This window comes from Lathamus discolor, chromosome 3 (genome assembly GCF_037157495.1).
Source record: "Lathamus discolor isolate bLatDis1 chromosome 3, bLatDis1.hap1, whole genome shotgun sequence".
NCBI classification, from domain to species: Eukaryota; Metazoa; Chordata; class Aves; order Psittaciformes; family Psittacidae; genus Lathamus; species Lathamus discolor.
In genome coordinates this window covers 53,260,738-53,275,754 of record NC_088886.1, presented here as the reverse complement: position 1 = coordinate 53,275,754, position 15,017 = coordinate 53,260,738, and the positions used below count along the sequence as shown (strand labels likewise).

The window sequence follows — 15,017 nt, the reverse complement described above, 5'->3', positions numbered from 1 at the left end:
AGAAGGGATGAGAGCCTGATTGTCACCTTGGTATATTTATTTTTTTTCTTGAATGCTTCAGCAGAATACTGTGGATGTAAACGTTTGCATGAGGTGACTTGGGCTGTATATAGGACATAAAGACCTAAATGTTAAAATCGTTATTGGGAAGTCATCTTATTGATGTCTGTGCTCTCGAAGGACTCCAGGGGAGCCTGCTAACCAGAACAGTTGTCCTGATGTACACGGGGTTTCCAGAACTCTCGGCCGAGTTCACTTGCCTTTGTTTCAACTAAGATGCTTACAAATGTAAATTTTAATATATGGAAGTGCCTCAGGAACCCGCATTTGGTTTTCAGTGATTCTTAGCTGTTAAAAAGTACAAGCCATGCAAGAAAGCAAAATGAAGCTTTGGTGTTTAGGGACACACAGGTACTAAATGAAACAGGAAAAATATGTTTGTCCAGAAAATTTGGACAAACCTGAGCAGCATAAAACTAGCTCTGCTTAACTCTGCCAAGTAAATCCAAAGTTCGCACTCAGACTTGCCCATTGCAGTGGTAGGAAATATCACACTCCTTGTACACTGTCCTTAAAATGAGAGAGCAGTGTGGAAAGCCTAATGCTGCACAGCTCACTTGGGACCACACAGCATGGGGCTTGTGACTGAAACGTGCGAAAGTAAATCAGCTGCTCCCCTTGAGGGGTTGATGCTGCATCACCTCCAGGCTGACTGCATGACACTGCTGGGTTAGAAAACAAAGGTCGCTCTGCTGAAAGGAGGACTTACCTCCGCTGGAAAAACATCTCAGTTCAGGGTTTCTAGCAGAGAAGGCACAGGGTCACCTGCTGCTGCCGCCTTCTCTCAGCCCGGGAAGGTGGGGTGGGATGCACTGTCCTACCCAGATGAGTGCTGGTTGAGATGCTGCTTTTACTGCATTGTTTCTTTGCACCCCAGCAAATCTTATTAGAAGAGTCTCTCTGCAGTGAGCCACAGTCTCGAGATCTCCTTTGCCTCACCACAAGAGGTTCAAATTACAATACATTGCTACTGAAGATTTTATCTATAAGGTAGTGTTATTTTACTGAGAAAAATGGCACTAAAGGTGCTTTTGAGGAGACATTTGTGGTCCAGCTGCACCAGTAGCAATCCATTCAGATTCCCCATTAATGTCAGAGTATCCATTTTACAGTGGAAGCTGTTAACTTCCTCATAAAATTGCTATTTCCACACCCAAACAAGACCAAAAGCCTAAGTTCTGGCAGAGTACTTGGGCAGCTCCCCACAGATACCCTCCTCTGCCAGTGCAGGAAGGTGCTTTGCGGGGTCCAAGGTGCTGAGAGCAGCAGGGACGGACAGTAGGTCAGGTATTTGAGAGACAGAGCCTCCATCTCCCCGCAGTGATCCCTTGTTTTGCAAGATCAATTATTATTCCAATAAATTGATCAATGTGTTAGCTACAAATGTCCTCTATTTCCTGCTAACTTCAGGGAAAAGAAAGATAATAGGAGATCAAGTACCAAATGGAACAAAGTTGGTGTTAAACACAGCTGTTAAGCAGTTTCCATGACACATGTTTATAAAATATATGTCTTATTAAAATAATGCATTTGTATACATAGTAGTTATATATGCCTTAATACTCTGCAACTGAAAATAAGTAGAAGCCCTTGACTTCGTTTAGGAACCCTGTTTTACCCCAAAATATTTTTAACAACTTACATACTTTGTGGGCATGCTTTTGCTTTGTTTAAGGTTTGAAAACATTCCAGCAGCCAAAGTGTGACTGAGGAGAAAAAAGCAACTGGATGGGGTTTTGTTAATGATTTACTGGACAATCTTCATGTGTGATAATGAATAAAATGCAAATCTTTTTTAGTGGCAATTATCAGTTTTGATTTATGAGAAATTATTAATTTTTAGATTGCTTCCACTTGGAAGAAAACTTACCAAACAAATTTGGTTTATATTTTTTTTGTTATTCCTACTCTCATTAAGTATACCCATTTTTTTCTTTTTTATGAAGCCAAGAACTCCTTTCCCTGGAGGTCCAATGAACGAGATGCCTTTGAAGTGTCTGCAGGCAGCCTGCTGCTGAAGGTACAAGTAGGCTGTTGCCTCTGTGTTGACCAACAGGAGGGAGCAGGGGGAGTAGCAGAGGAAAAGAGCATCATATGAGCTTCTCACTTTCCTTTTGTCCTGCTACCTGTTCCGGTCTGAGGCTGGAACATAAGGACCAAAGTGGTGCTTTGATGGGAACAGTCATATCAGTGTGGTGGTGTAGGAGTCCTGTCCTATGCAGGGGAGAGGAGAAAGTGCAGGGGAGCTGTAGCACATCATATAGGTTTTGCAGTACTAGAAATGAAATTAAATACCCAGTAACTTACAAGGAAACAGCAAAATAAGAACTCTGCTCCCTGAAAAATAAGGTTATTTCCAACAATGACAAAGCAACACTTCTATTAATAAAATGTGCTTAAAAGAGTCCAAAATTGATGAATGAAGGCATTGTAAATAAAATCTGCAATAACTTTGAGCTGCACATACTTTCAAAACATACAACTATTATTTAAAATGTCTTGCTTAACAGTGCATGTACACATGCCAAAATGCTTAAAAAAATATGTTTTTATTTTGTATTTTTGATTTATATCTTACACAGAAGAATATCTTCATTTATTTATTTCAGTAAACATAATAATGGTATCACCAACTACACTACGGAGCATTTCCCTTCTTTTAAGCAATATGAGTCTATTTGTAATTAAGCATATATTAATGATTCTGAAAGTCTCGGAGGGAAGAATTTAATGTCCACCTCATAATATTATGCCAGAATTACATGCACAGAAGACTTTTTAATAATCTTTGTTTCTTAATTTAGTTTTGATCTGGCTATGAAATACAGAGTAGCACTCAAGGGCTCAAATTTCTACTGTCATCAGCATTTCTGCTCTATAAATTGTACAAATGCACAGGACTCCCGTCTGTAGGCTGCTTTTCAAGCTTCTGTTTAACCTAGAAGAAAATTAGCTGCAGGCAATGGATAATTAACAATAATTTCATAATTTTTTTAGCCACTGGGATATGGGATGGTGTTATGATAGCTAGGATAAACATAAGCAGAAAATTGTATTTTTATGTTGCTGTTTTAGCCACAAAGACAGGTTGGTAAGGTAAATTCATCTCCAGTTTGCCGATTACAGCAATAGCCACTAGGAGTCTCCTGGTTAACTTGGTGGTGAATTTTCACAGTAATCCTGGCTAAGGTTTGGATGCAAACCGTATGCTAAGCCTGGATTTCAGCACAGGGGTCAGCCCATGCAAGGGTGACTTTGGGGTGGTGGGATTGCTATGTTTTAGAAATAAAGAAGTCAGAAGTCACCTATGCACTGCTCTCCAAGGGCATAAGATAGTGACAGTCTTAAAAAGTCAGTTTTGTTTCATTTCATAACGGGACAAAGTTTTGTGAAATTGTAACAAGTGCTTACAAAGAGGGAAGTAGAAGATATCACCAACTGTTAGTTACTCCCAGGGATTTAAAGCAGATTTGTTTTGTAAACTGAAATGCTGCAGGCCACAAGAACCAGCATCCCTAGGGTACTAAAAAATTTGCTTACACTATCTCTGCAAAGTGAATCCTGCAGTTTGGAAAATGTTAAGTAGCTTCTTTCTCTTCTCTCTTTTCCTTCCCCTTCCTTCTCCTCCCAGGCCAACTAAGTGTAAACATATGGTGCCAGCTATGCTCTTACACTGCCAAATGCTTAAAGTTCATGAACCACAAACCCACAGGAATGGTCATGCTGGCTCAAATGCCATGATCGTCCAGTCCAACTCTGAGACTGATAAAGGACAGCCAAATGCCACAGAAAGCAGACATGCATTGTCTGCCAGTGTGCATGCCTCACTCTATGCAGCTAGGGACTGCTTTAAAACATACAGGAAAGCCAGAGATGACAAATCAAATCCCTCTGCCAGGGGCTGGTTATTCCACAGGCAGGAGAAGTACTACCTGTTGGGGAAGGATGCTGTCACATCCTCCTTATAGACACAAGCAACTCCATGGCCAGAAACCACTATGCTGACTGCTCTAAGCCACTCATTTGCTTATATGTTTCTTCCCTGCATCTGTCCTCTCAAGCTAGATCCTTTACCAAGCCCTAAAAAGCCTGAGTGACTGCTAAAATGATGATGAGATTTTAAACACAAAATAATTTCGAGGGCTATTTACTTGGCTTTTGCTTTTTGAGTTTCTTGGTTTCATTTTCAAACTTTTCTCTGCAACCAGAAGGACTAGGAAAATAAAGATGATGCTTAAATGAAAGCTGAAACTCTCACATAATTGTAGGTTTCCAGGGGTTTGAGATTTCAGAATAATCTCATGAGTTGTCAATATTGAATGTCACCAGAAACTATAATGTTATATTCAAAACAGATTACATAGATGCTATTGTGGGATAGTTTTCCAGCTACATGTTCCCTGTAATACTTTTGGATGCTGTCCTGGAGGGATGACCCAAAGGTACTTACAAGCGGTGACCTGCCACATGCTAGGTTTAGCTACCACTAGACAAGTGTTGCTTTTTGAAACAAATCTGGATGTGCAAAACCTCATTATCTGGTCTGTCAACTGAACAAGCTCAGGGAGTAAAATATTCATAATGGACTCATATGAACATTTAATTCCATGGGGAATATGCAGAAATAAGTAGGAGGCAAATTTTACTGTCCATCTTGTCTCTATTGTATGCTTGCAAGCACTGCATGCACGATTGCATTGTGCGTTATTCCAAATTATTACCGTTTCCCTCTCACAGATTGCCTTAGATTTTACCGTAATCTCCCAGTAGGACGCGGGACTCTCATTCTGGTTGTGTTTCAGGGATATAATCTACACTACACTAATAGCTGACCCGAATTCAACAGAGCTAGTATCTTAGTCCATACAGTAGTAGTGGACAGAAAATTACCATGCCTGATGAAAGACTTGATATGGGAGCAAACCAGGAGGCTGCGTCAACCTCCTCCTCCTCTTCCTGCAGAAGGAGTCTCAGCTTTTTGGTACCTTATTGTTAGGATATCTGAAAGGGCCCTGATCTTGTTAACATGATTTCAATAACAGAACACTGGTACACAGGTTTAGCATCCAATACTTAACAACAAAAAACGCAAGCATTTATATAAGTCAGTTCAGCACTTTCCTATGCTGAGAAGAAACCTTTGGATCTCTGTCATTTAATTCTGGGATTTTTTTCTAGTGCAAGAACATGCCTAACAGGAATGCACTCTTTTCCACTGCCCAGCTTCTCCAAGTATGTCGTTGCTATCTTCTTAACTAAATGTCTAAAGCTAAAAATGAGCACAAAAATAAAAGATCTCACTAGGAAATGCCAAAGGCTCTTCCCTAAAAATATGTAAAACCTCATTTGGAAGGAAAAATGTAATTTCTACACGTAGCTATAGTAGAGATAGACATAAAGCATTTTTTGGGAATGAGAGCGCTCTGCCGCTGTGCAGTACTTCAGGAACATCAAGCATTTCTGTCACTTTCTTAATTACCAATTACCAATTTCCTAATTACCAGTGCATATCTGAATATAGTGTTCATGCACAATATACATCTATATTTAAAGCAAATACAACAGCTTATCGTGTAGGAGTTAATCGCTCTACATTCACATCACTAAATACAGATCCTCATGAGCACTGTCCTTCTCCCCAGTTCTTCCGCTTTCTCTAATTCCTGTGTCAGGATTCTGGTGGCCTTCTGCATCTCAAGGGCTTAAGCAGCAAGCGAGGTACAGCTGTAACCTCAGCTCATTCCATGCAAATTTCCATCCTCCATCACAGCATCAGGGACCTTGCTACGTCAAACATTTTCAGGGGAGGTCTGACACCATTTTATTTGTTTTTAAAATGTCTTTTGTTTAAAATCATTATTCTGTCTAGAGACTAGGCTGATAACCAAGGCCTTCAGAAACTTAAAAAATTACTGCTGCACTGTTTATCTGCACTAAAAGGAAGAAAAAAAATTTACTGGTCACTTTATTTTGCACTAAGAACAACTTTTCTTATTCAGTACATGACGAGTTACTAAACATCATCAGTTGAGGGCTAAATCACAGCTGTTGCTATTCTGAGGGAGAAAATACATTCCAAGATAAAGAAAAAAGACCATATTACATGGGGTACATTGCTTTTATTTGTTTTTAAACAGTGGCTGCTTGAAGCTGCTCTGAGGTTTAGAGTGTCAAAGCCATGTCAGCAGAGACGGATTACAGAGCAGAGAGCAAGTGGTGCTGTCAGAGGTTCACAGTGAATGTAATTTATTCACGTGGCTCCACAATTTATCACGTGGCTATTAATGTTCATGGGAAGCAGCTGCATGTACGCACATAATGCCCTAAATGTATGTGTGGTTGGACCTGAACTCCTTACAGAAGAGTAGTGGTTAAAAATGATGCCATAAGGCATTTAAAAGCCAATTTCCTTCCAGTGGGGATGCTGTCACACAGCAATGATGATTCGTATACAGGCAAATTAATGTCTTGTAGCCTTTTCTCAATTATGATAACTTCACTTACCAGAACTCGCTGGGTTTTCAATTCTAAATTATGTAGGTAATGTGATGTAAGCTTCCAGTACTTTCTTAGTAGATGCAAGTACATATGTTAAGCACCTCAAACACAAATTTTCTGGTTAAAGGATACTGTATTTTCCACTCAGTATCTAGCGGAAACATTCCACGGCAAAGAAAATAATTTCTCTATGTTAGTGAGAAGAAACAAGTTATGTACATGTTGAAGATCTTAACTTGAATGACCTTTTACATCACAATTTATCAAACACTTGGGAGCAGCACAGCTTTAAAAGGTTGATATATACAATGTCTGCCTGGTTTCTCATACCTGTACAATTATTTACCAAGCCCAACATTTCCAAAACTATTCTTTAATTTTAGGAGCATGTAAATTAAGTAGCTTGGCTTTGGTTTATTTTAGTTGTCTTGAATGCTTACAGTCTGAGTTAAAGAAGAAAGCTGTGAGTAGCTGGCAGAGCTGGCTCCTGCCTGAAGGTGTTTCTTGGTGCAGTGTCCATACAAGCAGGTATGGATCTGCTGGTACACACCTGCTGTGTGCAGTAGCAATGCTCCAGCAGTGCTGCCCATGGCTGCGTAGGTTTGCTGGAAAATCTCCACCAGACCAGCTCCCACCACCACTTTTTAAGCTTCTGTAGTTTGAGTTTCTAACACGTTGGACATGATGCTGAATATTACACCACATTATAATGCTTTGAGGTGATGCGTATTAGAACCAATTCATTCAAGTCTTTTGTGGTCCAATCAAATGCACCCCAGTTACAGATTAGCACACTAGGAGTTTTATCCTGCTTGCTCTCAAGTCATTAAAAGTTGGTCTAAAGAGATATCAAATTCAGATGAAGGCACGTTAGGTCCCCATAAGTAGAGCACCTCATTGCCCAGCTTAATGTACTGCTCTGTGTTTTATTCAGCAGAACCTTTCACATTCAGAACACGATGCAGATTTTCTTGGATAATTACATGTGCACTCTAGAGCTTCCGTTTTGAAGTCATCTATCACAAATATATACCCACTAATTAAGCAAAATTAAAAGCATGCCTTACCATTGCACAGAAAGTCTCAGGAGGATCTCCACATGTTATGTCTGGGGGATCCAGAGTCACTTTTACATATTTGATCATGTCCCTGGCTTCCGGCTGGCAGGCCATGTAATCCCATACTTTTCCTTCTTCTGTGTAAATCTGAGTCTTACACACGTCATAGTGTCCCCACACGGAAGGGTAGTGCTGCATCACAGAGGATACGGTAACCCAGAGGGCGTGAAGTGACAGGAATCTTGACAAATACATTTCTAAATCCTTTTAGGTCACCTTCGTAAGGATGTTCAGTACTGGCGTTTGTGCAGTCTATAGATCATACATACGTTTACATATACATGTATATACTTTATAAAATAGGTTCCAACTCAAGTGTGAAGCATTAGGATCTTGTGTTTGCTTCGCTATGTTGAAGACTTTGGTAGAAGCCACCCAGACCACGATGACAACCTTTCGCAGCAACACAGTGATTGTCCTTTGTCTTATAACTTATCTGTCAGGGCTTCTTGTAAAAGATGTCCAACAGCAGATAATAATTTGTGAAGCTGCAGGTCTTCCGCTACACTGTCGATAACCCTGAGTGATCCTCCGTGTTCAGGGCTTGCAGGGGATGCCCAGACACACTGATAAATCAGTATCTGAAGAAAAAGGATGAATGTCTGCAGGCTGGTGTCTGTTTCCCATCAATCATTCTTTTTTTCTGGCACCAGCACCCTTTTAGAAACAATAAAAATCAGAGTTATTGTCCAAGAATCAATGCATTACAAAATATATGATATGTTGACATTTTGGAGGTTTGATGCAATATAAAGCAAATTGCTATAATATGGATAACCTTTACCATAGGTGCTGTGCTAGAATGAACGAACTACCAGAATGATTCACAGTGAAAAGTATTTTGACATGAAGGATTGAACTATTCTCTAACAAAGACAGATTTATAATGTTCCAGGTAAGTTACTAATTTTTGCTTCCAAAACTGTATTTTCAAGATAGCAAAACTATAGAGCAATGTACTGAACTCAAACTATTGCCCAAATCATGTAGGCAGGCAGGCAGGGGAGCAGTCAGCCCAGCGCTGTGGGGCAGCAGCAGGAAGGCTCTTTTATTAAAGTGACACAGAGATGGGTATCAGGACTACAAGGTACAGATGGTGTCTTGGCAAAAGGACCTCAGCAAGCTCCAAAAGAGCTTTTGGAAGAGTAACAAAGATATTGTATGCACACACTTCTGTTTCCTTGAAGTTTCTCATTAGCATTGGGAGAGCTTTGCACTTCTTTTTTTTCCCCTTTGAACTGTGATTTACTGATCACACTGGGGACAAACTACTGCTTAAGATAATGGTTTATCTGTAGCTTATTATAAGGATGCTTCCCACTTCTGCGTCTTAGTTTCCTAGGTTTCCTAGGTTTTGGGGTGGGGGTACCTGTGTATTCAGCATTTATTTTACAGCAGATATATCCCCTTCCCTCTCTTCCGCAAAATAAATAGAAATTCCCTTGGTTTGTACCACCTAAATTATATCATTACATGTATAAAATCTCAGAATTTTATGACTTAATATATGCATATCCTAAAACACACAGGCAAAAATACAAACTATGAATGAGAGAAATTGCAAAGACAGTGTAAGGACCCTAATCACAAAAAGGGGAAACCAGGGCTAGGAACTCCAACTCATTTCTCTCAGCCTGTGCCTGGTGTCAGCCCATGCCAGCTGGAGATGGGGAGCCTGGGTACTGGGCTTTCTGCGGGAGGAGGATTCCAGCCAGCCGCTGAAGCACCTCTGCGCTCTTTCTGTCTGGATGATAAAATCTAAGCAAACCCATCATAGAATCATAGAATAATAGAATCATAGAATAGTTAGGGTTGGACAGGAACATCAGACAGATGTTAAGAAACAACTGTAAGTTACCATTCTCTGCAGCCCACTTTGCTTGTTCCTAGTTTTTAATTACGCTCAGTACTATGAATGCTTCTATACCTTGAAACCACGGGAAGCGATATGTGACCTGGCAAGCTCCTTAGCTATTCGCAAGCAGCCTCCCCATATATTTAAATAATCCTTCATCTTAAACTGAGCTAAACTACAGACACCATGAAATGCCAACAGATGGTTGAATTGTGTTTCCATAGCAAAGTAATTTACAATAATTGCTGTATGGACGTAAATGCAATTTTCCATTATATTCATTTTATCAAGTGTCACCATACAACTCTCATATTTTATCAGAATAGGCAGAGAATATCTGAATTTCCATGCAATAGCAATTCTCAATTAGTTCACACATATTTAAGTTCAAATCTGAATTTGATTAAGTTCAAATCTGAATTCTCTGCACAAAAGCAGAAATATTTAAATTAAATCTTTCTAAGAAGCACACTGTGTAGTACCACTGGTTTTATAGCGACCTTACATTCTTTTTGGTTTTCAGTGTGAATGTTTACTTATTTATTGTCTTGGAATTCAGGAATTCAGAGAACACTGAACATGTCATTCTAAAGACACCTCGTAGTCTTTCCTACTAGTCCTTTCCAATGTATTTTACTATTTCGCAGGGGGGAAAAAGGCCCCAAAGAGTCAACCAAACAAAACCCCGTAGCTTAGAACAATTATTATACAAAAAGGAAACAACCACTCTGCTAAAAAAAGAGAAAAATTATTTTAAATTTGTGACAAATCAAAACACACTCTATATTGGAGAATGCTAGGTCATTGCTGGAATAAACAGCAGGTGAATATCATGTTTATGTGTACAAATAAGAAGTTACTGAGTTTAATTATCCTTAGACTACAAGCCTGTATATTCAGGAAAAAACAGATTTGTTTTCTTTGAACATTTTCCTTGCTAGCTCTTCAGTTACCTGTAACCTTTTATAACCGCTGAGACTAAGACCCACTAATAAACAGGATTGGACAGGACTAAACTAATGTGAAGCAAGCCACCACCTTAACACACTGCATTGAAATACCTCCCATATAATGAATTCTCATTAAAGTAAGCCAGTCATAATCATGGTCATTACACAGAATTATAGACTATAACATCGATCGAATTTAGTGCACTGACAAGGAAAAAGTGCAGAGGAGTGCAAGACATCTGAGCATTAGGCAGGTGTAGCAGTGTACAACAGACATTCCTGACAAGAAGCAGCCAATTATAGCTTAAATTTCTGGCATATAACCAGTTCTGATTAACAGTTTTCCATTACATTACAGACATATTATTAATGTATTAAAAATGTCAAGCTTTGGCAAGAACTAATACAGCATGGCTCAGTTAGTCTGCAATATCTTCTTTTAATGAGCTTACATTGATAGAGGGAAACATATTGACCAAAGCACATTAAGGATCCTGTTCTGGGTTTTTTTTTTCTGATGGAGCTGTATGATTTCTCTTGCTTATATTTATTCCTGCAGAGTCACTCACGATATGCATTCTACATTCCTGTGCTCTATTGCTAAGGACGTATCTATTTGAATGGTTCTGTAAAAAAAAATGCTTAGAATAACACTACTGAAGTTTACATCCGTACCAGTTGTGCAACGCTAAGCTGCTATCTGTGGGCAACATTAAAAGACGTATTCCTTCCCAGTAATGCCTGTGTGTTTGGCCTTTCGAAAAAGCAATCCAACAAATTGGGGATAACTAATGTCCGGTGCTGCAACTCCCTGCACCTCATGGTGCTCTGCTAGTCATACACCATGGATTTTGGTGGCCCATGGGGATGGCAAACAGGGAGCAGTGTTCTTAATGACTGAGGGTGAAGGCTGGCAGGACACTAGCTAATGTATGAAAACCTTTCAAAGCCCATTCCTCTTTTGTGGAGCAACAGCAGTATGCACTACAGGGTGTTTTGGGCATTGGACATTCCTATGTGTCATAGCCTCTGCAATATAGAAAACACTGAGAGGTACTGGAGAGGCAGAAGTGCTGAAAGCACTTCTGCTTTCCCTGCCTTCCCCCAAAGAACTCCATCTGCAAAGTGCTGGGTATACAAGCCACAGAGTGTATGTTATAGCTGCTTAAGAGGAATTGCATGCAGCTGACCTCCAGGCTCAAACCAGCTGTGAAGGCAGTGCTGAGCACCCACATCCCTTTCCAGGTGGGTGAAGTCACACCTCACACAGTATTTTAATTCAGCAGTCTGAGCAGGTACCCCCTTTACAAACCAGCTAAACATGTCTTGGCAGAATCTGTGCCGGTGAAGAACTTCAGATCCCATTAGGGGTTGTTAGCAAACACTCCTCCTCTGCCTCCTTCCATCATAGTGAGAATCCATCCCCTTTCTAAATAACTCCCTCTGCACAAACTGCGTTGGCTGGATACCCTGCCCGAGCTCCCTGCCGGGAAGCCTCTGTGCAAACCATACAGTGGACTCCTGGCCTCCCTCTCAGCCAAAACAGCAGGTAAGCAAAGGAGGTAATAACAAGCAATCACAGACCATGCATTGGAGAAAGTGTAGCTGCCACTACACACAAGAGCGAGAGCCAAAACCAGTTGTTACAATGCATGGCAGTCTGAGGAGAATCAGCTAAACTCACGAAGCGTGGCTTGGCATACTGGCTGTCATCTCCCAACACCCGTGCCTGCAGAGCAGTTTCTCCCAAAGGAAACATGTTTCAAGTTTGTATCCCTAAGGGCTTCAGCAGTTGAGTGTATCTAATCAAGCCCAAGTAAAAAGAGCCTTTTGTGTCGGCTCCCAGCTATTAATTATTTCTGTTTTAGAACATGCAAAATAATGTGTATTGCAAAACAGAACTAATCCCCATACCTGCAGCTTCCCAGTGTTCTTCACCTTGCTACACACAGACAACTTAAGAACCTGGTACATATAAAGCTCCTATATTTTAAAAAAACAACTACTCAACCCCTTTTATAAGTGCAAAATTATCCATCAATGCAAACAAGAAGTGACCCTGTATTTAATAATTTTCTATATGCTTTCCGTCAATACTTGTAGGAAATACAGTATATTACAAACAATTGCTGTGGTGCCTTTGGACTCTGAACAAAGTTTAGGTTCTATTTTTATCTAGCTTACTTAATTATTTAGCAAAAAAAAGATTTCTTTGCCTCAAGAGGAACGTAAAATGCCAATACCTATCGGCTGAAGAAAATAAAATACAGCATTCTGCTACCAAAATACTGGGATTCGGCACTACACTTAAAATATTTCGGGTTTTCCCACATCATTCTTTGCTGAATGGCATCTCATGCTACCGCTGCCATTACTTGCCGGCTACCATCAGCTGTCAGCATATGGAGTAAAAGCACTTCAGCTATTTAAATTTTAGAGCCTTTGTACAGAGCTGCTTTACATTTTTCCTCTAGAATCTTTATAATTGTGGTTTATTGCCTTAAATAGCTCTGTACCTAGCATGAATCTGTTCTGCCAGTTCTTCCTCTCAGAATGCAAGTTAGCAGCTGGGGCAGCTGCAGGTTTTTTGGTCATTATTTTTCTCCCTCATTACAGTAATACCTGCTCCTCAGGCAGTATTTCCAGAACACAGGACTACCAAGCTTTCAAGTCGTAGTGCGAGCTGACGCCTTTCTAACTGCAAGTTCTTAGCCTCAGAAATGAATGAAGACGAATGCCTACCAGACCCTGCATTTATTCTGTGCTACTGCCAGGTTTTACATACATAGCTAGAAAGTTGGTGCCACTTCTCATCAGTGTCACAGGGCTGAGGGTTGATGGCAAAGTCCAGGACTCTATGAGGATATTCCCACTAACTGCTGGAAACTCTCTGGTAAACATCCTTTAAAGCTCCAGAAATATGCCAGAAATCAACCTTTATTTTTGTCCAATTAAAAAACCACAACAAAACAAAACCCTCACACACCAAAAAAAAAAAAAAACCACAAAAAAACACAACACAACACAAAACCAACAACAGCCAAGCCAGGGAAAGTTCTACTGTGGTTTTCCTCCCCATGATGGGCTGCCCAGGCCACAGCTTCTCAACCTCAACCACATCATCCTTAGGCAAGACAGTGATTTATTTTCTCTTTAAAAGCATCTCCACCGTTTGTTTCACTCACTGTCTCTGCTAACATCTCTGCAGAAGTGAGGCTGGCTCCTAGCACATCCGATCAGGGATATTGAAAAGTTGATTGCAGAACAACAAAAGTATATTCGGCAGCAGAAGCCCAAAACGCACACGCAACAACTTTGAGAGTACAAAAGCATCAGTTTTATGGGGTTTGGCCGATCTGCGCTGCTCCCCACCGCGTTGGGTTTCTTTAGGGGTTCGGGTTGTGTGGGGTGTGCGTGTCAGCATCTAGTAAAGCCGCCCGCAATTTCCGATGCAAAGGAAGGAACTGTTTCCAGGTTGAGTACCAGCGACCTGCCCGCTGCTCCTCGGCCGGCGGGGCTATTCCCTCCGCCACCACCCCACCAGCGGTCAAATGGAACTTCTGCTCTTCCTCGCTCCTCCCCCGCGGAAAAATCCGCGCTGCGGGGCGGGAGCGGCCGTGAGGAACGCCCTCCCCCCACACTTCACGGCTCTTCCGCCGGCCGCGCTCCGCGGCTCGGCCTTAGTTCCAGCTCCCGCGGAGGAGACAGCCGCGCAGGTACCGCCCCGCCCCGCCCGGGCCCAGCCTCGGCCGCGCCGCGCTCCGCGCGGGCGGCAGGGGGCGCGCGGCCCGCGCCAATCCGCCCTCGGTCCGCGCCTCCGCGAGGGAGAACGGTACCCTCACGCGCTCCGCACACGCGTATCCCGGCACCGCGCCGCGCGGCCCCACTCGTCCCGTCCCGGGGTGCGCGGAGTTGCGGGCGGTACTCACCGCGCGGACGCGGGCTCGCCTCACCGCGGGGCGGCGCGGAGCCGCCGCGGCGCCGGGACGCGCTGGGGCTCCCTTGGCGGCGGCGGCGGCGGCATGAGACGCCGCGGGTCGAGCCGGGGAGCTGCTTCCCCCGGGGAAAGTTGCCGGAGGGGCGCGGGGGTCTCAGCGGGGGCTGCCGCTGTCCCTAGGCACTTGTCGGCGCCGAAGTTTGGCGGTGCGCGGAGGTGCAGGCGGGCGGCTGGGCGGGCGGCTGGGCGGGCGGGCTGCCGCTCTCCTTCGGCGCACGGCGGGGCGGCGGACGGTGTGCGGGCGCGCAGATCATCGCCGCGGAAGAGGGCACGGCGCAGGTGCTCCCCGCCCGCAACCACAGCCACTCAAGGCGAGGGTGTCCCCGCTCGGGGCGCCGGCGGCAGCGGCATGAGGAGCGGGGAGAGCGGCGGGTTCGCGCCCCGGTCCGGGGCTGCGGCACGGAGGTCTCCGGCGGCGCGGCCAAACTTCGGGCGGCAGCGGCGCCTCCTCCTCACTTCGGAGCCGTCTCCCCGCGACTGCCGGCGAGCGGGGCGGCGGCAGCTACCCCACCTCCGGGCCCGCGCCACGCGCGGCCCTA

The 15,017-nt window shown here is 43.1% G+C and overlaps 1 protein-coding gene across 3 annotated transcripts in view; it reads right to left on the bottom strand.

The window, feature by feature from the left end:
- The window catches only part of NTNG1 (netrin G1), a 160,481-nt gene extending 145,931 nt beyond the window's left edge, over window positions 1-14,550 (bottom strand). For all 3 annotated transcript variants that reach the window (XM_065675228.1, XM_065675226.1, XM_065675227.1), the window contains exons 1-2: window positions 14,411-14,550; window positions 7,626-8,333 (exon numbers count right to left, since the gene is read on the bottom strand). In XM_065675228.1, coding sequence (XP_065531300.1) covers window positions 7,626-7,871 — 246 coding nt within the window. In that variant the 5' untranslated portion in view covers window positions 7,872-8,333; window positions 14,411-14,550. The remainder of the gene's footprint in view (window positions 1-7,625; window positions 8,334-14,410) is intronic.
- Between the last annotated feature and the right edge of the window lie 467 nt (window positions 14,551-15,017).